This window comes from Plectropomus leopardus, chromosome 10 (assembly GCF_008729295.1).
Source record: "Plectropomus leopardus isolate mb chromosome 10, YSFRI_Pleo_2.0, whole genome shotgun sequence".
In the NCBI taxonomy this organism is placed as follows: Eukaryota; Metazoa; Chordata; class Actinopteri; order Perciformes; family Serranidae; genus Plectropomus; species Plectropomus leopardus.
In genome coordinates, this window is record NC_056472.1 from 28,263,546 (window position 1) to 28,288,239 (window position 24,694).

The 24,694-nt window shown below is 38.6% G+C and overlaps 1 protein-coding gene across 2 annotated transcripts in view; it reads right to left on the reverse strand.

Moving 5' to 3' along the window:
• ahr2 (aryl hydrocarbon receptor 2) overlaps window positions 1-14,071 on the reverse strand; it is a 45,684-nt gene extending 31,613 nt beyond the window's left edge. Inside the window, exons 1-2 of one of the 2 annotated variants that reach the window (XM_042495063.1) lie at window positions 13,627-14,071; window positions 237-427 (exon numbers count right to left, since the gene is read on the reverse strand). In XM_042495063.1, the coding sequence (XP_042350997.1) occupies window positions 237-427; window positions 13,627-13,715 (280 nt within the window). In that variant the 5' untranslated portion in view covers window positions 13,716-14,071. The remainder of the gene's footprint in view (window positions 1-236; window positions 428-13,626) is intronic. The other variant, XM_042495064.1, reaches the window with a different exon arrangement.
• Between the last annotated feature and the right edge of the window lie 10,623 nt (window positions 14,072-24,694).

Genomic DNA, 24,694 nt, shown 5'->3' on the forward strand with positions numbered 1-24,694 from the left:
ACTTGAATCTTAAAAACATTTTTTTTCATAGGTACTATTGTAGGTGTTGCTAACAGAGAGGGTGGAGTAAGGTTACAAGTACTGAGGATGTGTTGTTTCCTAAAACCAGATTCCTGCATGCTTCTCATTCCTGCCTTGGCTGTCACTGCCGGTACATTTGCATATGTTCTCTCAAATCAGTTCCAGTTTCACCGACTGTTAGCACTGGCTGCTATCTGATCCAGACTCATCCTCACCTTTGAAGTAGCTTTTGACCCTCAGGTAACCCACGCTGAGGCGAAGGACCGACAGTTTGTCCAGACGTGAGCGGACCTCCGCGGGAAAGGGCAGGAGGTCGGTCAGCCGGTCCAGCTCCCCATTCAGCCGATCCCGGTGGCGCTTTGAAGGGTTTGATTTGACAACTTCATTGCCATCAGCGGGCTTCTTCCTGCAGAGTAAAAAGAAAAACATATAGTTGTTAAATATGCAGCCTGTGATTAAGACTATGAACCAGGACTGATTCAGATCAGGCCTGACGAACCGGCCCTGCCAGAGCATGCCACCTGTAGGGGGTGTGCATGGTGACACAAGCCAATTAAACATGAGACATAGCAACTTTTAGCAATGCTGCAACAGCTTCAAACCAACTAAGGGAATACAGACGCAGCCGAAAATGTGACTAATAAACACTGCAGGTTAGGTGAGTCAACTAAACATCTGTCTCCATGATGAGTGTAAGAAATGTGAGTATAAAAAGTGTTGTTTTTTTTTTAAGGAACAAGAACTGTTCATGTTCCTGTTTTAAACTGTACTCTATCCTTTATCAAAAATATTTTTGAGCCAGTGTTCTACTTATTCGTTTACTATATCTGGCTTTTAGACCTTGGTAAAAACAATGGAAGCGTTCATAAATCTTATCTGAAGAAATTCATCAAAATAAATCTGTTAAAAAATGAATCATAAGAAAATTTTCTAATTGGTAAGTACCAAGAACACTAAACACACACATATACACACACACACACACACACACACACACACACACACACACACATATGTGGGTTTTTTTGTTCTTTTACTTTTCCTTTTTTTTGGTTAATTTTCCTTTTTACAAATTTTTAGTCATTTTTTTAAAGTTTCTTATTACCTGTTTTCCATGTTTTTGGAAGATTTGCTCAAGTTTTAAAGGGTTAAGCAGTACTTAGTGTTCAGGAATGTTAATGTGCTTGGGAACAAACCAGTACCGGTCTATTTCTGGAACCATTTGCACTAGTGGAGCCAAATAAATGATTAAATAAACAAACCAATCATAATCTGTGTCACTTCACTGTTGACTAATAAATGGCGCTTGTAGAACTGTTGTATCGAGCAGATCAGTGTGACTAAGTGCTAACAACAACAATAGTCAATACTGGGCATTTGATTTCGATTCAGAGGTATGTGAAATCAGAAAACTTGTTTTTGTCTGTCGTCATTTTTAGCCGTAACTGTGACATTCAAAGATTTATTGTTAAAGACGATGGTTCAACCTAAGATTTGGCAACTTTTTTGACAACTGAATTTTTTTTAAAGGGCCTCTAATTGCACCACCAAGCTAGAGTAAGAGGAATGAAACCCCTCGCCTTGTCTTTGCGGTGGTGTACAGGATATCAAGTGGACATTGAGCATGAGAAAAATGTATCAGTTTCAGAGCAGCAAAAAGATCCAGTCCACTGTCTATCTTTCCAAACACAAAAACAATACAGAGCAGGTTTTTTTCCTCAAGGACACAATCCTCGGACTAGACTAAACAGCACAGATCCCAACATGCAAAATATACAGAGTTACCACAAGTCATTCCATCGACTACTTGTGTAGTTTATCAAAATGGAAACCATTTTTTTTTACCACGACAGCAGCTTTGTTTACTCTGCTTGACTTTCACTTTAAGGTCGACAAGGTTTGAGACCACCCATGCTCGCTGGAGATACATGTCATTACTCACAAATCAGACACACATGCTACACCGGGAGTGAACCCAAGTCTGAGTGAAAGGGTGCAACGGGACGACACACAACACCACTGTTGTCATTCCTCCGCTACACACCTGCTGAGGAAAAACACCACAGCTGATGTATGGAAGCTCAGTCCTGCCAGGAAAAGATAAGTCTCAAGAGTATGATACACATCTGTTATTACATAGTAAACCAAAACCATGATAGCATAATTATAGTGTATTGAATCCTAGTATCTAACATTTTTTACTTCTTAGGTCAAAATTAGAATTTTATAGTGTCATTTCTGTAATTGTTGAACTTTTTTTCTTTCTTTTTTTTTTTTTTTACTCAGTCCAGTCTGGCAAATGTAAAGCTCTATAAAAGCACCAGCTGGCAGCTTAGTTAGCATCTATTTGCCTTTGCCCAACCTAATCAACAGATTAAATTATGGCATTGTACATTTCTGCACACCTCAGACACATTACATTTGTACATTATCATGTAGCAGATAAATTGAAACTTAATGTTTCATGTTTCAACAGTTGAGGTTAACATGTGGTTTGGTTAAGGGACAACAAAACGCTTTGTTAAGGTTAGGAACAGATCATATTTTGACATTAAAAATTTGCTTTTGGTGGCAGAATCCCAGCTGGGGATTAAAAAAAAAAAAAATCTGTCCTGATAAAAAAAATAACCACTTTTTGTGCTACTATCCTCTGTGGAAAAAGAGCAAAATGTCCCTGAAAACACCCACATTCAGGATACGCAACAATGACTCACTTTAAACAACACATTTTGTTTGTTGGTCTCAAACAGTGATCTGCAGCTTGGCAGGTGTCATGCCATCCACCATCCTCTGCACCTCCTGATGACAAAGTGAGGTCATACATTTCGCCATATTAGAAATATTGATATATGTATGAAATGTCCAAATTTAATGTATCATTGCTTTGCAGAAACGTACAATGCCAACATTTTCTCCTGCCAACTGAGCTGCTCTACCAGACCAGCATCGCTGATATACAGCTCTGAGGTCGCATTGTGCAGATGAATAGAGCCTAACGAGATTATTTACCAAAAGAGATGAAAGTAATGTTAATAAGCGTAATTTGTTGTTTAGTTTAACCACATTTAATCACTGAATCTTGACAAGTGCCAAACGGCCAAAAACATGTCTTTAATCTCCATAAAGACAAAAGCGTCTTTGTGTGCACTGTGAACACCATTAACATTGTGGAATAGAAATTATCAATAAAATTAATTGAACTTAACAACTTAATTGGTAACTGTGGTCGTAATTTTATGGTCTGACCGTATCTTTACTAGGCCACCATGACAATCCTGGGTGTGAGACTGATTTCAGACTCTAGTCACAGTTTTGTTATTATTCAAGCGTCAACATCTGATTTTAACTGAGACCCAGCTGACAGCAGCAGGCTGACTCTAGATCAGTGATACTCAAGTTACGGTCCGTGGCCCACAATGGGTTACCAGCTGGCCCACCAACCATTTTCCAAGCCATGATGAAAATACTGAATCACATCATGTCACTGTCTTATCTTTTAAAAAAGCAAGTTTAAGACCTACTTGTTCTCTCAGGCAAATGGTTAAATAGTGCATTAATCTCTCCGTCCGTCTCTCTTTCCTTCTATCTCTCTGTGTTGGAGGATGGGCAGGGACTGAACAATGTGTATTTCTTTTATGAATATCACAATTACTTTTTTCTTTTCTCTTCTCTGTATATGTATTTCAATTTGCAGTCAACGGCCTATTTTATTCTATTTTGTGCATATTTGCTGTTTGTGAAGCACATTGAGCTTACATTGTACGAAATGTTCTATATAAATAAAGTTGATTTGACTTGACATCGAATTTCTTTTGGAACTGTGAATGTAAAAAAAGGGTGCCAGAGAGCACAAAAAAGCACCAAAATAGGGCTTGTTTATTAAAAAGTGCCAGGGGAGGATCCTCCATAAAGCCAGACTGAGTTCCAGGCTTAGCCCTGAATGTCCTCAAATCCTGGAAACTGGCCCCCGGCCTCCTCTCATTTTACAGAAGTGGCCCCTGAGCAACGCAAGTAGTGAATCCCTGCTGTGGACTGTTGCTGTGTTTTGTCCTATCCCATACATGTACATGGAGTGGACACCAAATCATTGCATCCCTCTAAGAATAGCAAGCAATGACGGTCAAGACCTAACAAGAATAAATCTGTATATATTTGATTTAATCTGTTTTTATCAAAGACCTTTGCACTTTAAAATGATTATTGGTGGTATTAAATGTATGCATACTGAACAGCAGGGTGTCAACTAAGCATGCTCTGATCGAATGCTCGTTTTTATTACAAACACTGGTTGGCAAGTAAATAAAAAACCCTCAAATAGTGTTTTCATTGCCTTATCTGTAATGGCTGCCGTTCTCTAACTGATGATCGGGCAGGTTTTCAGATGCTGACACTGACAGATTAAAGGAAAAACCAACATGCATGTCTCAGTATGCACTGAGATCAATATCTCTTTTGCAAGAGAGACCTGAGTGCAGCTAACAAAGAGAAAAGCAAACGTTGCCAGACATAACAAGAGGGACATATGGCATCAAAGACAACCACAGACATCACCAAGTAGATTAGTAGATGAACGTTTATACATCATTTGGTCACATGGAGAGGGTGGTGGACAGCACTGTCTGACGTATTGGACATCAAAGGTCTCTGACTGCAAGACCACTGTCGTAAAACACACACGCCTTCCTGTCATAGAAAACTTGCATTTGTTAACAAGGTGAGGGATGCAGTGCCAGAAAAGACGTGAGAGGATGAAGAACCATGTCCGCCAGAACCGCCTTACAAGCTACAGTGACTTCACATAGACACGACTCTGCTAGCGTCTACAGCTCATCAGTATGTAAATATTCAAGCAAACTGTTGCCATGAAGTCTACGGGCTTTGGCTAAATGGCCACTTTGGAAATTGTAATTTATTACATGCGAGTGAGAAAGGTTTGGTAGGTTGCAAACTTATAAGGCTTACTTATAAGGATCGACAAGGACAGACGAGCTAACTGGCTTCTTTTTAGCTAAAGGCTAGTGTGTGTGTGTGTGTGTGTGTGTGTGTGTGTGTGTGTGCGCGTGCGTGCGTGCGTGCGTGCGTGCGTGTAGTGCCGTAAAGCCACACACTCTTCTTGAGAGACAACTGCGGTATACTGGCCAAGTTACATAGACCTGAAAGTAGACTTTGGAATACGAAAAAATATTAACATATCTTTTAAAAAAGTAAATAACATATAAAATAAACAATATATAAAAATGTATATATAAAATTATAGTACCTTCGTAGGTGTAATCCACAACTATGTCTCAGTTTAACTGACTTAATTCAAAATATGGTCAACAATAAAAAACTAAGTGATGCTTTTTGCAACTATTAGACTGACTTAGAAGCACCAGGCACACCACAGTTAGCAGCTGGTGTTCACTAAAGTCAGCTCAGGGGGGTGGGTGGCCTGGGAGATGGGCGGTGGTATACAAAATGAAGGATGGAGGATGAAGTTGTTGGAGGGTAAAACTACAAAAGACTTACTTTTAAGCTCATCGCCAGAGGCTGGCAAGCTAAATAACAATCAGGACTGTGCTTCTTCCACTCTTAAACTGCAGCTGCAGGCTACCGGTAAGCTACGCTGTGTCGTCTTTGAAGGAAGGGGTGGAGAAAAAAGGGATAATCGTTGCACTTATGTCTGATAATGGTTGAGAGAAACCATGCTGTTTATGCTGGCATTAAGTTGGCTAATTCTTGTGTATGCATACACGTGTAAACACGATGGGCAATATGGAGGTCAGTAAGATGAATGGGGTCATGTGCATGTGTCATACGATTACTCAATAATGTAATTAGTTTAGGTAAACAAAATCACATGTCACTTTGTGTAATTGATCATTACACTTGACTGCGTGGAGATAGGAATGTGTAATAGATGAGACGTGATTGTTATCAATGTACTGCAAAGCCTTGTGGTTAATTCTTAGAAATAAGCCGTGGCTCTTTGACATGTCCTTGTGCGAGGGTTTTCTCTGCAAAGATTTATCAAAAGGACAAATCTGTGATCTGCATCAGACTCTGCAAATCTAATCAATAAAATCAGTTGGTTTCAACCCTAAAACACAGCAGCAACAACTTATCCAGGTCTGTTCTAAACAAAGCATTTTTGCAGTTTCAGGCTGCAAATTCCCTAACCAAATTCCTCCCTAAATTTTTCTCTTTACCGAAACTTTGGTTAATGATAGGCTATAAAGTTTCCTCCGCTGCCACTGAATAGTCTGCAGGGAATGCAGCCTGAATTTGATTGCTGGCTTCAGACCCAAGCTGTACCTTCTCAGAAATGGAGCAGGACTGATCTCACTCTCAAGAAATGCCGAGAGCAGACAAAAGCCAACATTCAGAACCATTTTTTCCACCTTGATTTGCTATGGATCACGGGGTTGAGCAGCAGACATCACGACGTTCATTGTACGGGAGGCAGATGTTGTACCTCATCCCTCTGTTTCTATTTCATTTCCTTATCTCCAGAGCAAAAGAGCAGAGATGTGAACCCAGTCACCTCTGTCTCTGAGTCAAGGCAGCCCATGTTGCTCTCAGTCTGCTGTAATGACACTGACACACATTTGTCTGCTCAAAACAGGCGGAGCTACTGCCAGATCCAGAGGGATGACTCAGTGGCTCAAAAGTAGGAAAAGCGTGCTTTCTATACACATGTTTGGCTGCTGGAAAACACAGACTGCAAATTTGGAAGTAGAATAGTTTACAATATTAGGCCTTAGCCTACAAAGGGCTCTCCAGACAGAGAGGTAAAAAATAGAATCGAGAACTCACACAAAATAACATATGTTGCACATAAATGCACAAGAACAAGGATGATGAATGGGTAACATGGACGGCAGCTCTTTTTAACAACATCCTACAGAGCGGCATTCTGAAATCAATCCAAACTTTAGGTTTTTTGTTACTTTATGCTCACGCTGAGACCAAAACCACTCTTGTTTACACCACAGAAAATGTGGTAAATGCCCGTTTCTGGTTGCATCATGTGGCACAAAACAAAATTATGGAGCGGCATGAATGCATACAAAAATCAAGGACAGATACAATCTGAGGCATCACTTTGCCAATAGACTTCTAAATCTGTAGAGAAGCTTCAGAGATCTGCGGAGGCAATAGCGTGACACAGAAGTAATGTATTCAGCTATGTTCTGGAGAAACCTCGGAAAGTGTTCGAAACATGTGGATACACAGTGGAGAATTGGATGCAGACGTTTTCTATAGATGTTTTACATGGGGAGTTTTTGGCTGTGACTCTTGGGGGGGAACCGTTGGAGATCATTATAAGTGCCATCGTCAGGAAGGGAGCAAGCCACAAACTGTTTAGAGCCTTTTTAGAGTTTTTTGAACTTTCGAACACTGGCGTCAGGTCAGGTTTGCACCCAAAGCTCTTGGGCTGGGACTGGTTTGGGCTGAACTTTCTGGCTAGAGTAGTGCTCTGGAAAGCTGTCTATTTTGTTGTCCAATGGGGAACAGAGCGAGGCACGCTGGTTGTTTCTGTCTTAGTGTCACGCATGCAACTTTTTATTTTTTATTTTAGAGATTCTGCACGGACAGTACTTATGTACATCAGGAGAAAAAATCCCTTGTTTGAGCCATTGTTTACATTACATCACTTTGGCAAACACTTCTGTACAAAAGGACACATTTTCCCCTCACCTTCAGACACCAGCAGCAATTTGGGTTTCTGTTTTCCTTTAAGGCATTTCAACATGTGGACAAGAAGCCAGGGATCAAATCTCCAACACTGTTAGACCTACTAGCTTTCCCACCTGCCTCATTTGTTTTGACAACCTGATATGTTAGACTGACTGAGAAACACAACAGCTTTCAAATTTTATTGAGAAAATTATAATGTACGAATTTGACTTTAAAGAAACAGAAACTCCCAAATAAACATTTTTTCTTTTACCCAAAGTGCTGTTTATCAGTCTAGATGGTTTTGGTGTGGGTTTCTAAGTGTTGGAGATTTCAGCTGTAGAGATGTCTGCCTTCTCTCCAATATAATGCAACTAGATAGCACTCTGCTTGTGATGCTCAAAGTGCCAAAAGAAAAAAAACATTTGAAAAACTCAACAATGTCTCATTCCAGAAATCATGACCTCAAGTTACTCAAGATAATCCACAGACCTTGTTGTGAGCAGTTTCATGTAAGAACCAATCTTCTTTCTGCCAAACTACACCCACCAACCGCATCACTGTTAGCTCACCGATCACCGCTGAGCTCGTTAATACAGCTCAGCTGAAGTGGACGCCATTGATGTTTACATCTCACACTGTCACGAGCACAAGCCTCTTGCCAATGTGTAGTTGCATGCTGAAAGAAAATAGCTCCCAAATGAAACTGTTTGCAACAAGGATTATCTTGAGTAAGTGCGTCATTATTTCTGGAAAGAGACATTGCTGCTGAGGTTTTCAAAAGTAATTTTTTGGTGCTTTAAGCACCACAAGCCATCTAGTTCCATTATATTGGAGAAAAGGCAGACATCTATGCTGCCAGTATCTTCATTTGGCAACTGACTCCAAAACAATCTAGACTGATTAAATCTATTGGCTTGATTTCTTTGAAAAACATGGAAAGGGGGCAATGAGCAACGAGAAATGGTCCAAAATTAGCAAGAAATTACTAAAAAGTTACAAAAAAATACCTGAAACTGGTTAAATATTACATGATTCAATTCATTTTTTTCTGAAAGATAATTTTAAATATACAATTAAGAGAATTACATAGCTATCTGGACATTTTCCCTTGTTTTTTTTTTGGGCAGCGCAAGAACACTGGCGTAGACCCAGGTGTTAAAGGGTTAACAGCAGTACAGGTAAGAGGAAAACAATGGTTTTTTTTTTTACTTTGGGGTGAACTGTCCCTTTAAGCCACATTGTTTGGTATTCTAACACAGCTTTACCATATTATTTTAGCTGTGCTTATAGGTTCTATTTCTGACTTAAATGGAGACATTTTTCCTGTAGGAGTGTTAGACGATGATAAAAACAAAAGTGTTTAGCTGCTGTTTGTGAAGACTCCTCTTTGAAATGAAACAAAGGGCAAAGAACAAAGGGCAACTTTGTTGCTGTTCACCAGTAGTGTTTTGGCGTCCTTCCAAACCTCTTATCTGCATGTCTGCCTGTGTGTGTGTTTCTCACAATCCCTTTAGATTACTGTGCAAAAAAACATTTGCACTGGTGAAGCACATTATCCCTTCTGATTAAGGCTACCATTGTTTGCTAAAATAAATGCATAGTCACACTATAAAGCGTCTAATTTATAATCTGCTTACTCAGTGTTAAGTCCACATTGCCACTGTATTCTCTCGGGGGGCTTTAATGAGCCTTATGCACTATAATTAACTAATATTTTCACAGAAACTTGCAGGAGTGCTGCTGCTGTTGAAAACAATACAGTCAAAGGCTAGCAAAAGGACAGATTCCTAATTAATTTATCTGTTGCTAGTTTGTATTACTTCAGCAGTGCTGCACTGCAGGTATACTGTGTAAAGACATTGGAGCAAAAGCACAGCAATAAATCAGCGTCAGTTCTCATCATTTTATGGTCTTGTGACAACATGAAAGTCGCCTGTTTGGAGCTTGTTAGTTAGTGTTATGACATTGGAAGTTAAAGCTGGATTGTGGGACTTTTATATGTCAAACAAGTTCACACAATGCTGATTGAGCAAAAGCTCTCTGTATTTCACATTATGCCAGAGTTTTGGTGTCAGGTTTCTGTGATTTTCACGGGCATGCGCAATGAAATTGAGGTCAACTACCCAGAGCAGAAGGGGAGAGAAATTATTAGATTTATTTTACGATTGTTTTGTTGCCTTTTTCTGTTTAGCACTGCATTTCATTGTGGTTTATGTGCCTGATTCTGTTGTTCTCTCCTGATATTATAATATTATATTATAATATTATTTATTCAATTTTTTTTTTAAGGAAGGGAGAATAGACTATAGCATATAGGATCAGCAGCCAGGAATATCCCAGCAGAACGTCTGATGCCAATATCAATCAACTTACAACACTGACGACAGATGACACTTATACTTTGTTAGTTTTAAGTTGTCTTGTTAAGTAACCAAACTCCACCGTGTTTCAAACGTCTCATGCAGACATCATCTTAACGCAGAATAACGACATTTATTCTTGAGGTATGGAGACCAAAACTCAACGTCGAGAAAAACATCATAATGTTGAAGCCAACAACTTGAAATTCGTATGTCCTTAGATTTAAAATATTGTCAACCAAATTTGCAATCCAGTTGAAATTTAGTATGTTTCCGAGGTAAAAATCAAATGCCTTTCTGATGTCCGGTGCAGGCTGGAATGGCGGACGCTACGGTTAAATCCTCAGAAGCATCCAAGAAAAGTATCTGCAAGCATTCAGAGGAAGGACTTAAGTTAAAAAAAAATTAAAAAACAAAAAAAATCTTGAAGATAATGCTAATCTGCAGGCCGATGTTATAATCATGTGTTAAGTGTATTGATGCAATTACTCTCACAGTAAAAAGGTCTGCACTCCAGCTTTAAGTGTTTACGTAGATAAATGCATGAATAAACTGCAAATTAAGTCAAAATGGCTGATGTGAGAATGAAAGACTTAATGCATAGAAAACATTATATTTTGATAATGTAGCAGGATGCACAGTGAAGGAGACTGGCCGCATACACAGAAGGGCGTCCACGGTCATGAAAAACAGAGAATTTGGACGGCCAGATCTGCCGTGGAATGCCCCTGTGTAGTGACCACAGCTTTTTACAGTCGGGCTCAATGGTGCCTTTGTGCAGCTGAGCCCAGCTGGCTGTCCAGGAAACCTCAGTCCTCGCTGCTCAGCCCCACATCTTCAGAGACACAGACGTCTGCACACAGGCCACCTTTTTATTTTGGGATTTACACTGGGAACAGCCAAACAGCCAGATCACTATAAGGACACGTATCTGCACTCTGTTGACTCACAGTGTGTCTGCGTTTGACAATACGATTTTAAAAAGTGCCGCCACATGTTTACAAATATTACATATGTAAACAAACCACGACATGGATTTAGTTTGTCTGTTTAGGTAATCTGTTGTTAATCCCGTTAAACCAGTACATTTAAAAGTAATATCTGTACGCAGTGTTTCGAATTTTTACATGAGGGCAATGTCTGTGATGAAACCGTATACTCAAATTTCATACTTAGGTCTCCGTTTAACTCTATTTTGGTCTCCACCAACTCCTCAAAAAAAAAAAAAAAAAAAAAAAAAAAAAAAAAACAATCTGGCCTTACCGGTTCAGTGAGTTTATCAGATGAATTTGTCAACATGTCCTTTGTGAATGTGATGGACATTTTTCAATAGCAAGAAAACTGTTGCAACCCCAAATGCACTGCATTATTAAAATGCAGACATGTGGACTTGAGTTACATGACTCAGACTCAAGTCAGACTTGAGTCACAGATTTTATTACTTTAGACTCAAACCATGAAGAAATGCATTAAAAACTTATCTAAAATGATGCCAAAGATTATTTTGTTCACATACAAACTGAGGATAGGACATCTATTTTATCTGTAACAAAGTTTTAAAGACAAAGTTTCTCATTTCAATCATTTTTAGTCCAGCATTTTTTTCTAATGGACTGATAGAGGAATTAATTTATCTTTTAATGCTAGTGGGCCACAAAAAGTTAAATTTGTATTTGAAATATTAATGATTTCTATACATTTTTTTTTTTAAAATTGATACTTGGCATCTGTATTTCAATTCAATATTACAGATACTATCACAATACTATGTTGTATCGATCTTTTTTCCAATATCATAAATAAGCAAATGTAGATGGTATGACAACTGTCAGTTTATCCTACTATGGTGTACCTGGAAACCTGTATATCACTGCAACCCTAATCATAAATCTATATTTAAAGTTTAGAAGTTGGCACTTGACTTGTGACATGTTTGTCTTGACTTGGACTTGAGTGCAAAGACTTGAGACTAGCATTAATTGAGGCTTGCAAAACAACGATTTGGTCCACTTTCGTACAAAAAAGCCTCACAAAATACTGTAATGCAATACACAGGCTACACCTGGACACACTCCAACATCAAAATACTGCTTGTAAGTCAAAGTATAAACAATTTAACTCTGAAAACAGCTTCAGTTGATAAAAGAGACCACTTTGATAAAGTAGCAATCTAAAAACTGGACTATACTTTCAAACATATCTTGAACTTCAAAACTGTGCAGGTTTACCCAGTGTAATGTCAAAGTTTGCTGTGAAATAAACTTGTAAAAGGAGAGGTAAAAAAGAGAGCAACAGGCACTACCGCACACACATATACACACCACACACACACCACAGCCAGCAGTTGATCCCACAAAGATGGAGCGCGAGGCCGTATCAGATTACAATAACATACTCGGGGCCCGCGAGCCCTCGCCCTCCTCCCCCTCCGCCCTCCTCGGAGCATCGCGTGAGAGCAGCAGCCGACTCTCCAACTTGATTGTGATTAATGCGCGAGGGCAAGATATCCATGCCAGATCCAAGCTAGACACATTCTTAAGGTGGTCCAGAGGAAACGGGAAACAGCACCGGAGGAGACCGTAACGTAACCCTAACCGTGACAACATTTACCGAGAGTTACACGTTAATCTAAAAATGTATATATCATTGACATGCTGATGGTAGAAATTTACACGAGGATGTGGTCCACCTTAACTCGGTTTATCTTCATTTTATATGTTAACGATGTCTAACGTTAGTTTGATTTAACATGAGCTGATTTCATTTACAGCTTTTTAAAACAAAGCACACATTCACTCTCTGACTCTGATAACGCCAGTCCGTCCGTGTAACGCGCATCACTTAGGTCAAGTTGTGTTGACTGTTGAGTTAACACTTTGAAACATGAAACATCAAGTTGGTTGATTTCTTTCAAAAGCATGGAAAAAATGTAATGCGCAACATAAGAAATGAACCAAAATGAGCAAGAAATTACTTTAACAAAAAGGTATCCACTAAACAATACTTGAAAAGAAGCAAGAAAAAAGAAGCAATACCAATAAAGAAAATTACCCCCAAAATGCAGAAAATTTTAAAATATTTAAGGAGAAATTAAAGAAATGAAAAAAATTGCAAAAAACAGTAAAAAGTACGAGTAATTTACCTGAAAATTTGTAAAAATAAAACAAATTAAACAAAACAAATAACAACGCAATCAAGACTCGTATTATTGGTTATAATAATTCTAACATAATTTCAAATATTTAATTACGATAGTCTAATTATCCCTTTCTTCTTTTCCCTATCTTTTCAAAAAAGATAGTTTTCAAAGAAATGGCACCAATTTGCTCAAAGTTGACAGGTTGAAATTCTTATAAAAGGCGCCTGAAAGCAGCAGCACAAAAGTGATGTAGCTTCAGGCTTCGAAGGGTTAACTAAAAGTTAGGCTCTCTAATGTTACATGGTGCGTTTACGCATTTAACTTTAACTTCAAAAATATTTGCCTGTAGTTTCGCTCGTAAACGAAATAATCCCCAAAACTGAGTGACCGCAGCAGAGGGGGAAGCTCCTCAGTCACACAGTGGTTTCTGACAGCTCTTACTGTTTGAGAACAGGCTTCTTCCTCTTCTTGTTAGCGTAAGACCCTGGGTTTCCCAACATGGTGTCACTTCGTTTAACGCTCTCAAACATGTTCACAAACGTTTGATAAGCTAATTCACTCCTTCGTTACCGACGCTTCCTCCATCCGCGGCCGGTTAGTCCGTAGTTTACTCAGGCTGTGAGTCAAACCCCCATGTTCCGTAAAAAAAGCTGCCGGGTGCGCGGAGGTTCGATGCCGCGCTACCAGCTCCCGTTGGCGGTCACTGACGCTGACCTTGGTCGGCGGTGCGGTTCAGGCAGCAGACTGAATGCAAAGCGGTGAAGTTTTGTGAGGGGGGAGGAAAAGGGAAATTTAAAAAAAAGTTATTTGCAGAATTCAGCAGAAGTCCAGCCCCCCTTCGTTGGATAAACACGGCAGCCTTATTATTATTATTCAGAGTCACTTGAGTTTTCCTTTTCCCCTCCCTCTCCGCGCACGGGGCGTTTTCAGGAAATGTATATGAACAGTCTGTCAGAGCTGTGTTTTAAGGTGGACTGGACTCTGTGACTGTCAGGCATGCTCGGTTATTTTTTTGTAACATCCAGAGTGTGCTGTGATTTTTTGACTCAGTTGGGAAAATATGTTTTGTGGCTAGGATTTCAGACCAAAGCAGAGAAGTTTTCCAAAATAACTTCCACTCCATTTACCACACACTCTTGCATTCTTACACCACATGTCTGAATAAGGGTTGACAGATTTTCTGTACAGGCATTTTATTTTAATGATCGCCGATAAAATAAATTAATTTAAAAATGCAAAGAAAATGTCAGCATGGGAGGAACTTTGACTGTGTAAAACCTCAGGAAGATAGTTTTATTTTTTAAAAAAGATGCCAGAAACTTGCTGTATATGATGTTGAACGCTTCAGTTTTGATTAAACGTTTGCTAAAGGCATTTACACAAAGTTTTGTGTTGGAGTTTGTTATATTCCAAATTCTAAATATTGTCAGAAAGAGTTTCATTTTTATTGTAAATGCATATTGCTTATCGGTCTCATTAACTAGGCCTACTAATAATCTGTATCGGCCCTGAAAAAACAGTATCTGTTGACCCCTAGATCTGACACAGTGTAAACATATTTATAAGCAACTATACTATACTTATCATTATTATTATATTGTGTATATATTGGTTTGCACCTATTTGTATGTAACTGTTTGCATCTTACAGCTAGCCATTTTAATGATATTTTGCACCTTAATATTAACTTTTTTGTGTATATGGTGAAATAAGGTAATGTGGGACATAAGGTAAAATTAGACAAAAAAGGTTTTACATCTTGGGCTCTTTACATATTAGCAGCCAGAACCCAAACATGTTATTGCATTGTTTCCACAAATGTGCTTTAAATGAAACAATTAGTTTTATTGGTCTGAGAAAACAAGAATGGGCAGAGCAAAGAGTCAAAAATCACTGGTCCAAGCACTTGTAAGGAAAACTATGTGTAGTTGATTTTCTCTTTTTGGTGAAAAGAGTTTTGCAGTTAAAACAATAAGGGTATAACAACAAAATGGTTATAGGATGTTGCATTTTATTCAGTCTTTGAATTATTATCAAAATATTTTCACAATATACTGTTAATGGGACAGTGTTTTATACGAGTACCAAAAAGTATCCATATTATCTGACTTTACTGTTTGCACCTTACTGTTAGCTAGTTTTTACATTTACTCTGAATTATTATATACCTAATGTAATTTTTATTGGCCAAACACTGGCTCTTTCTGTTGTTGTTTTAATCCTTTTATTATTGCACGCTTTTTTATCTGCACTATTGAAAATGCTGCACAGCAATTTTCCTCTGGATAACTACATTTTTATCTGATCTTAACATTTGATGCACAAATATCTTGTTTTTGTAACTCACAACCTGACATTAGTATCATTTCCCCACTTTTTTATTGTATTCTTTTGTATGCTTTAATTCATCTTCTATATACTCAAATGGACATTATTCGCTTCTTAAATAATATAAATGCATCTATGATGACTGATTTATATGAACTAATAAAAGAAACAACACCCTGACTGCTGGTTTGAAATGCATTTTTCCTTATAAGTCACCAAAATCACTTAGGTTGGCTCAAGGAAAAATATTTGAAGCTTTGGAGAGGGTGAAGATAAAAAAATTTAAAAAATAAAAAGTCACACCCCAGCTGTCCCCCTCCTCTGATAGGTAAAGAACGGTCTTTTAATGATTTACATTTCAGCACAAGCAAGACAATGTCCCGTATGGCTACTAGCTGGATACATACCTTATAACATGGCCAAAGCTCTGTTATCACTCAAACAAACTATGTGGACACACAAATGTTACATACATATGTGATTTAGATTCTCATTCAAAAACAAAGGGCAATAACATGCTAATATCAGCCTCCACTCCTCTAGAGAGGCCTTCTTCAAGATTTTGGATTTGCTCCCATTCAGCCGCAAGAACATTTGTGAGTGAGATCTAAATCTCTGCACGCCAAACTGCAATACCATTTCTTTACGGACCTGGCTTTGCGCATAGGGGTATTGTCATGTTGAAACAGGAAAGGGCCTTTCCCAAACTGCCGCCACGACACTGGAAGCACACTATTGTCTAAATTAGCAGAGTATGCTGTAGCATTAAAACTCCCTTTTAATTTCATGGAAATAAGGAGCCAAGCCCAAACCATGGAGAACAGCCCCAGACCAAAAGTACTCACAGATGTGTCCACATACATTTGGCCACAAAATGAATTTTTAAGCAGGTTTTGAGTACAGTATGCAGTGTGTTCACATAAGTTATTTAATATGCATATGCATTATTGGTATCTTTATGTGCTGGTGATGGACACTGTTAGTTAACACTGTAAGTGCCCTGATTTAGTATCTATGAGCAGTATTTAAACATTTAATGTTTTTTATTAGACATCTGTAGTGTTTATTTGTGTAAAGTATTTGTCAATGGCTACATCTTCTGATATAAGGATACATTTTATATTATTACAACTGTGTTTCACACAACCCAAAAGCCAAAAAAATGTTGGCAATGTACATTTCTGCTAAATGTGGATATGTTTCATTTACGTGGTATCATGCAGCAAATACACTTAAACATTATGTTTCAACAATGCCGTCGTAAACACATGAAAGGGTTGAGGCTGAGAGCCCACTTATGGTTAAAGAAACATCTTTTTGGCTTAAATACCCTCTTTTCGTGTCATTATATCTGCTAGAGAGACACACTACAAATCACCTATGTTTGGTGCCTCAAAAGCCGCTGAAAAACAGTCATGGGTCGCTATAAAATAGCCAAGTGTGGTGCCTAAAAAGCCGCTTGAAACACAGCGACATGTGGCTATAAAACACCCATGTTTAGTGCCTCAACAGCCACCAGAAATACAGCTACAAGTCAAAACAAAACACCCATGTCTGGTACCTCAAAGCTGCTGTAAACAGCAATGGGTTGCTACAAAACATCCATGTTTGGGGCTTAAAATTTAAAAAACCCATTGGAATAAACAGCAATGGGGCGCTACAAAACACATTTGGTGCCTGACAGACAGCTTTCTACAAAACAACCACATTTGGTGCCTAAAAAACAGTGCTTCTAAGTAAAAAAACAGTGTTAGGTCGCTACATAACATCTACATCTGGTATCTGAAAAGCTGCTGAAAACAGTGTAACAAATCACCCATGTTTGGTACCTCAAAAGCCACTGAAATAACAGTAAAGGGCTGCAGCAAAACACCCACAGTTGATGCCTGAAAATCTGCTGGTAAAGCAGTAATAAGCCATTACAAAACACTCATGTTGTGAGCCTGAAAAGTAGTTGGAAATACAGCAAAGGGTCGCTACAAAATGCTCACTTTTGGTGTCTAAAACGTAGTCAAAAAAATCAACAGGTCGTGACAAAACACCAACATTTGGTGCCTAAAAAGTTGCTGGAAACACACTGATGGGTAGGCACAAACACCCACATTGGATGCCTATAAAGCTGTTATCTTTAAAAAAACAATAAATATAATAAAACAATAATCTTTAAAACGGCAGCCCGGCAGCTCTGAGGGTTACAATATTCAGTTTTAGCTAAAACTATTTTGGAGAGTTGTTGATTTAACTTTATAATCACTTTGTGGGTGGTTTGTATACTGACGGGCGTTTCTGTTATTTTGTCCACCCCGTTAAGATCGCTACGGTAGACCAAACACAGAAACACCTCTCTTTATAGTTGTTTGATGTTTTGATTTCCCCAGTTGTTTGAAAAGCAGCCTGAGACCTCACCTCGCCACACATCAGTGATGGTTAAGGATGTGATCCCAACAGTTGCTATGGAGACCATTCACGCCCCAAAGCTCTCCACAGCGTTCCTCTGTAAACAGCCCTGTTTATCTTGGGTACACTGTATTTCCTCATAACAGCCGTCAGTCATGTTCACATTCCCCACTTGAAGTTTGTCACTGTTTCAAATATTAAACTGTTTCCTTGATGGCGCCAAAGAAAGCACTCTTACTCTTTATCATGACATTGTTGACACACACATTATCTCTGCAGTGACAAAGTGTACTAACTTTTGTGTCACAGCCGATTGAATTCACCTCCAAATGCAATTTCTTGATTCGAGGGTTGTTTCTTGTTTTGCTGTCTTTAGTGAGTGAGTGTTTTTACAGACACAGCTTTATTGTTTGTGCCACTATTGTCAAAACACGCACTGCTGTTTCCTAATTTACATCTCAATAAAGAGAAAAACGCAAGGCAACAAATGTCAAAAGTGCAAAACATCCAGAAAAAAAAGAAGAAGAAAAAGAAAAAAAGAAAAGAGAGAGGAGCCGACATGTCATGCTTTGATCGGGAGCTTCAGCTGTGTTTGTAGTGTATCTCTGACAGTTTGACGGAGAGCTGCCTGGGGTGGAGGTTTTGACATGGGAGCTCTGCCATGTCTCTGTCTCTGAGGAAGGATACTTTTTGTCTGATAAAGGTCTCTAAAAGGACACGTTCAGAGTCATAGTTACATTCTCCTAATTTTGAGGTCTGGTACCAACTGCAGACATTATATTGTGTAAACGGTGGGCAAACTCTTGCTTTAAAGTTATTGTTTTTTGTTCATTTGTTTGTTTGTTGGTATGCTGCTCTGATCACAGGTAATGAACTCATTCGTAAGCAAACAATCCAAAAACATGCTCACGATGACGGGAAAAGAGCGACATCCTGCTGCTGTGGTATAATAGTGACAAATTGTGAGTCCAGGGGCAGCTAAAAGATATTACCAGTTGTTTTGTTATGACTTCGCACAGTATTGCTTATGGACATTTACCAAGAATTCGTGAAAAAATTGGCCCTACCTAAATGTCTAGTGTATAGGATTTAGAAATGGAACGGCAGAAATAGAATATAACATAATGAGTAGGTTTTGTTTAATGTAAATCCACCTTAAAATAAGAACTGCTGTTTTTGTTACCTTTGAATGAGCTCTTCATATCTACATATAGGTAGTTTGTCCTTGTCTACAGAGATCGTCATGTTGCACTGTCATGTTTCAACAATAGCCCAGAATGGACAAACCAAATACTGGCTCTAAATAGAGCCATTCATGATTTTGCCTTGGCCACCATTGTTTGTAGCTCCTCTGCGAGAGCCGCAGAAAAATACAATTTTTTAAAAATGTGCAATGGCTTTATTTCATGTTTTTAGTTTTAAATCACCTGTTCTTTTTTTTTTTTCGAGCGGAAGAGACCTCTGCAGATAATCCTGCTCCCGGTAAAAACCTACTGAATATGTGGAGCAGACATGAGGGGAGCACATATTAACTTATCAGAGAAAATAGGTGAGCACACATTAACTTATCAGAGAAAATAGGTGAGCACACATTAGCAGGTGCTGGATTAGCAGTCAGTCCCCGACATGCTCAACAGCGTAGGAGAAACACTGATTTGTAACATGAAACTGCTTTAGATAGTTTTCACTGGTTTTAATCACCTGGTCTGCTTGTTTTGGAGTGGAAGAAACCTCCGCAGATCATTTGGCCCCCAATAAAAACCTCCTGAACTTTGAACCCCTACATAATTCTAACTGGGAAAAATTTCAGCTGGTTGCAATCTGCAATTCTCACTGGCTATATACTACCATTAAATCCCCCTTTATCTTACACACCGTTCCTTTAAGATACTTAAGGACTCAACAACATTGCTGAACAGATGACTGTTAGTTCGATTTTAACCACAGTCAGAATCAGTCTCTGTGAAACCGGCACCTTTAAAACAAGTTAAGGTCAGATTAGGAGAAGTAAAGAGTCAGAAGCACAGAAAATGTGTAATGCAGAATCACCAAATGTCACGAAAATTTCAAACACAGCAGTGATCATAACTGTAACATAAAGTAATTAATAATGCTGTTATAATTTATGAAATATCTTGCTTTTCTAACACTGAAAACCTGAAAAAAAACCTCAATAAATCGAGTTAAAGGGTTTTAGCGCTATCAAAATGCTGCCATGTCTATCTCCATCCGGTCGCCCCCCTGAGAGCTATTTCAAGCTAGCCTACCCACCCACATGCTGTGACAGACCCCCACACTGAGCAGGATAACAAGGCACTGAGGAAACTGGGAAATGTGAACATGGCAGCTGCCGTGCCACCGAATTTCACGTGTGGTTGCTGGTGAGCGCCGTGCAACTGTTCCCATGCGTTTAATCCGCTGTGTGTGCTTGTTTATTTGGCCCCGGTGCATTCCTGTGTGACAGCCACCGGTGCACAGCCATCAACACCCGGCTCAATGTCTTTATTTCACACTAACTTTAGAGCAATGTTTTATTCTGCCCAGCTGTGGTTTCCATTCAGGAAAGGCTGAGCTACCTCACTGCCCTTTTATTGTTCTCCACCCACTGCATAACTTCCCTCAAACTTATTACAACACTGTGTTTTTACTGTTTTGATTTCATCATTTCGAACGGTTCGGTCTTGTCCCGGGGTCTGTTGCACTCAGAGATAAAGTATTTAAAGCCGAGGTAATGAGCCGTGCGCACTTTGAGGGAAGTGTTAAAATCTTCTGTGATTAAGTCTTTCCTTTGCTCTAAGCAACGTTTATGGAAGCTCATCAAACCAAGTAAATACTTGTACAGAGTGATCAACGATGGAATCACAAAATCTCATTAAACAAAATTGGATATCAAAGTCAAAAGTATTTCTTGATTACTTTCTAAGTCAAATTTATCACATATATTTCATTTTAAGACTGTATCAAATACATATGCAAACACATAATCATAGTTTCAATATAAATAAATAGGGGTTAATCTATGATTGTGACATACGACAAGGAGAAATTATGGTATGTAAGAATTTTGTCGTCATAATTAGTGAGTTTTGATTACAATAATAACATCCATGATAATCAGATGTCAATATCATAACTGATAGATATTAAAGGTGGGGTAAGCAGTTTTATTTTGGCAACAATGAGCACTGTAATTTGGAAACTAAAGGTCATATTTTGAAATTGAAAAAAAAAAATCTGTTATTATAGCTTGGATAAATTAGAAAATAGCAACAAAATATTTGTACGTGTTTACCCATTTAAGAGTTGTTATTTTTACATTAATAAAATTAATGTGGTATTCAATGTTCTTTAAATATAAATTCTGATTTACTATAACAAACACACTCAAGAGAGTACATGTTAACCCTTCTAACTGTTTTAGTGTGTTTGTTTTGATGTGATGCTGCAGCTGAAGTAAGGAAAAAAAAGCATCGAGTGTCAGTTTCTCTGTTGGCCATCAGCACTCTGTGAGCTGCAGAGTCCTTTTCAAACAGGCAGAGTCTTGACAAGAAGCAGGACTGCTGCCCTCTGGGAAGGGAAGAATCGCGTGTGAAGGACAGGAGGGCAGTTTTAACACAGTGAGATGTAACTGAGATCCATTATACCCTCAACCACAGCGCCCTTAAAATGAACAGAGGGTCGTATAAAGCACCCTGTGAGTGTCATGATTTCTGTTCATTCGCACTTGTGTGGGCAATTAGTTTCATGTGTGATGTTATTAGTTTGGTATGGAAGTTACTACTGTGTTGTTGGTTGGCAGCCAGAGGGAGAGACCTCACAGAAATGCTCTTTTTCTGAGTAGAAAATCTTGTCACTGGAGCAGATACTATACAATAGTAAGTATATATGTGTCACTGATTTTCATCTGTATCCTATTAAAATCTACATTAAAGCAGCTACAGGGAGTTTTTAACTCATTATGAAACAGTCTAAATTCAATACCGATGCCTCTATTTGACTTGAAGAGGCAGAGGAGATGATCAGCCAGAAGACTTACTATTTCTTTTTTATTCTAAGGCTTGTCCACAAGTCTGATTCTCTGCAAAATAAGACAAAACAACTGATGGCAGGCAGACCGGAAGAGCCTATGTTTACATCTTCTGAGGCAGAGTTTCGCATTGAGTAGTATGTTAGCTAATCAAAAGAAAGCAGAGAAGCATTTTCTCTGGGGAATTTTATTTTTAATGTTATATTTGGTGATTACGGCAAATACTGCAGGAGAATCAGCAAAGATAAAAAAAGAAAAGAATTGGCCAAAGAACAAAAGGAAAGGTACAAGAGCCAGTGATAGATAGAGTCCTCCTTTGGCCCATATTCAACAAATGGAGGTAACTGTGGGATATAAAAGAATTCAATTCCTAAATTTGCCTTTTTCCTCCTAGAAAAGTATGTAATATTGTACTTCAGAACCTTAAAATACTCCATTTGCTTTAAAGACAATGAAAAACAGCTGATATGTGAAACAGAGAAGCTGAGCCAGAGAATGTTTGACATTTTTGCTTAATAATCTCTTAAACAATGAATCCACCATCAAAATAACTGCCAATTATTTTCTGCTAGTGGACTAATAATAGATGAATCGTCGAGCTCTGGTTAATATGACTCACATATCAAAGACTGTTGCAAAACGCTGTGATGCCTTTGTGGCAGCAACAGCCGCACATACCAGGTAAATTGCACAACTCTGCAAAATGATTTCATATTAAACACCCTGCAGTCGTTCCCCTGTGTTGTTCACTTTCACACGAACACTTTACGTAACTATGTGTTGACAGTGCACGTTGACGGTTCACTATTATAGCAGTTAGTGTACCAGAAATATCTGGAAATGTCGAGCAGGAAATGATACAAGGTGTGAGCCAGTGTCTGTCATCCAAGCTATAGCTTGGACACTGCTGGAAATTTTAAATGTTAATGCTCAAATGGTAAAATACATTTCAGAAAATAGTTATTGTTATTTAGTCCTTTTTTTCAATTGTGAGACGCAATATAGATGCAAAACACCATAAAAACACTGAAACGCACATTTCATGAAGTAAAGTTGACGCCTGCTGTCGTATATATGCGTCTCTGTATGGTTTAAGGCAGGTGTGGAATAGAGCAGAAAATGTGAGCCACTCTTTCGGTTGCCATGCTTTTGAGTTGTTTTAATGATAAACAATGCAGGCAAGCCTCCTCCCTGCTGGCACTGTAAAAGCCAGGCCAAACTGCAGAGGAGTGAAATAAAACCTGCTGTAAAACCAGCGGAAATTTGGCACCAATAGATTTGCCAAACCCCTCAGCTGGCCTCACAGGGCTTCAGCCGTGAGACCTGAATGCGGAGTATTGTTATTTTACTGTTGACTAATTACTCCGGTTCCTGTGTGTATGTGTGAGTGCCTGTGTGTCAGGATGTGTACACAGGAAAGTGTTGGTACTGTACCGTAACTGTGTGTATGTAATCTACAAGCACATATACACACAGTCACACATGTGTATGAGTGTGTGTTGAATGAATTCATCTCTCGGCGTTGGCTGCAAAGATCTACTGCCCGCACACATTTCCGTCCTTTACCTGCAAAGTTATTTCCAAACCACAAATAGCTACATTACATTTGTACATTTCATACGTATGATATCAATGATTTTAAAGTGCTGCAGTTTATGAACTGACTTGGTCATCAGAAGAGGGGATGATGGATGGTGTGACACCAAGGTGAGAAGCAGCAAGCTGCAGACCACTTTCTGAGACCAGCAGGCAACAAAACCTTTTTTTTCTGGGAGTCATTAAAAGCAGTTGTTTTCTGTTGAGACATTGCTGCATTTCTAGCCAGGATTAAGCCAAGAAAGGCTTTTTTAACTGATACATCACTGCAAGAAAGTGCAATGAAAGTTTTTTTGTTTTGTTTGGTTTTTTTTTACTGAGACATTGCTGTGTTTCCAGCTGGGATAGTGCCATGAGGAGCAGTTGTTTTTTTGCGAAAATATAAACATCTTCTCCAGCTGTTATTTTGCCACCAAAAGTTATTTTTTAAACCCTAACATGATCCTCATCCAACCATAATAAAGTATTTTTGTGCCTAAAACCTTACCACACGTTAACCACAGCATGGTTGAAAGTTTTAACATATACACTACAAAATATCATGCATATGTAAAGTATCCGTGGTTTGCAGAGACGTACAATGCCAACCTTTTTTTTTTATGGTGGTTGCTTTGGCTGTGTCGTCTGTTAAAGTAAACTGTTTTTCCCAATTCTATTTCATCGGTGGAATTTAAAAAACAAAATGGTATTCAAAATTTGTTGGCAAAAATAAGAAATTGGACTGTTTATCAATCTATCTGTCAGTCCCAAACAAGATAAATCTTGACAGCTATTGGCTTAACTGCTATTTTAGATATAATAATAGTCCTTAGAAGATTAATGCCAGTGTTTTCGCTGATCCCCCTGACTGTTCCTGTAGTGTCAAATTAATTTCTGCTCACAAAAGATATCTCAAAGATATTAATGAAAATTTGATGACAAGTATTTTTCACTCCCTAGAGGATAAACGCTTTTGATTATGATGACCCCTGCGCAACCCTGTCTCCTAAAATGTATGTTTACGTACAGCTAAATAGTTTTATCAAATGTAGTTTTAGAGAAAATGTTATTCCTGCATGGAAAGTTTTCCCAGTCCACAAACTTGTACCGCACAGACGTCATAGAGAGGTGGCTGGGTGCATGGTACAAAGAACAGGGCTTTGACAATGGAAACACTTTGGT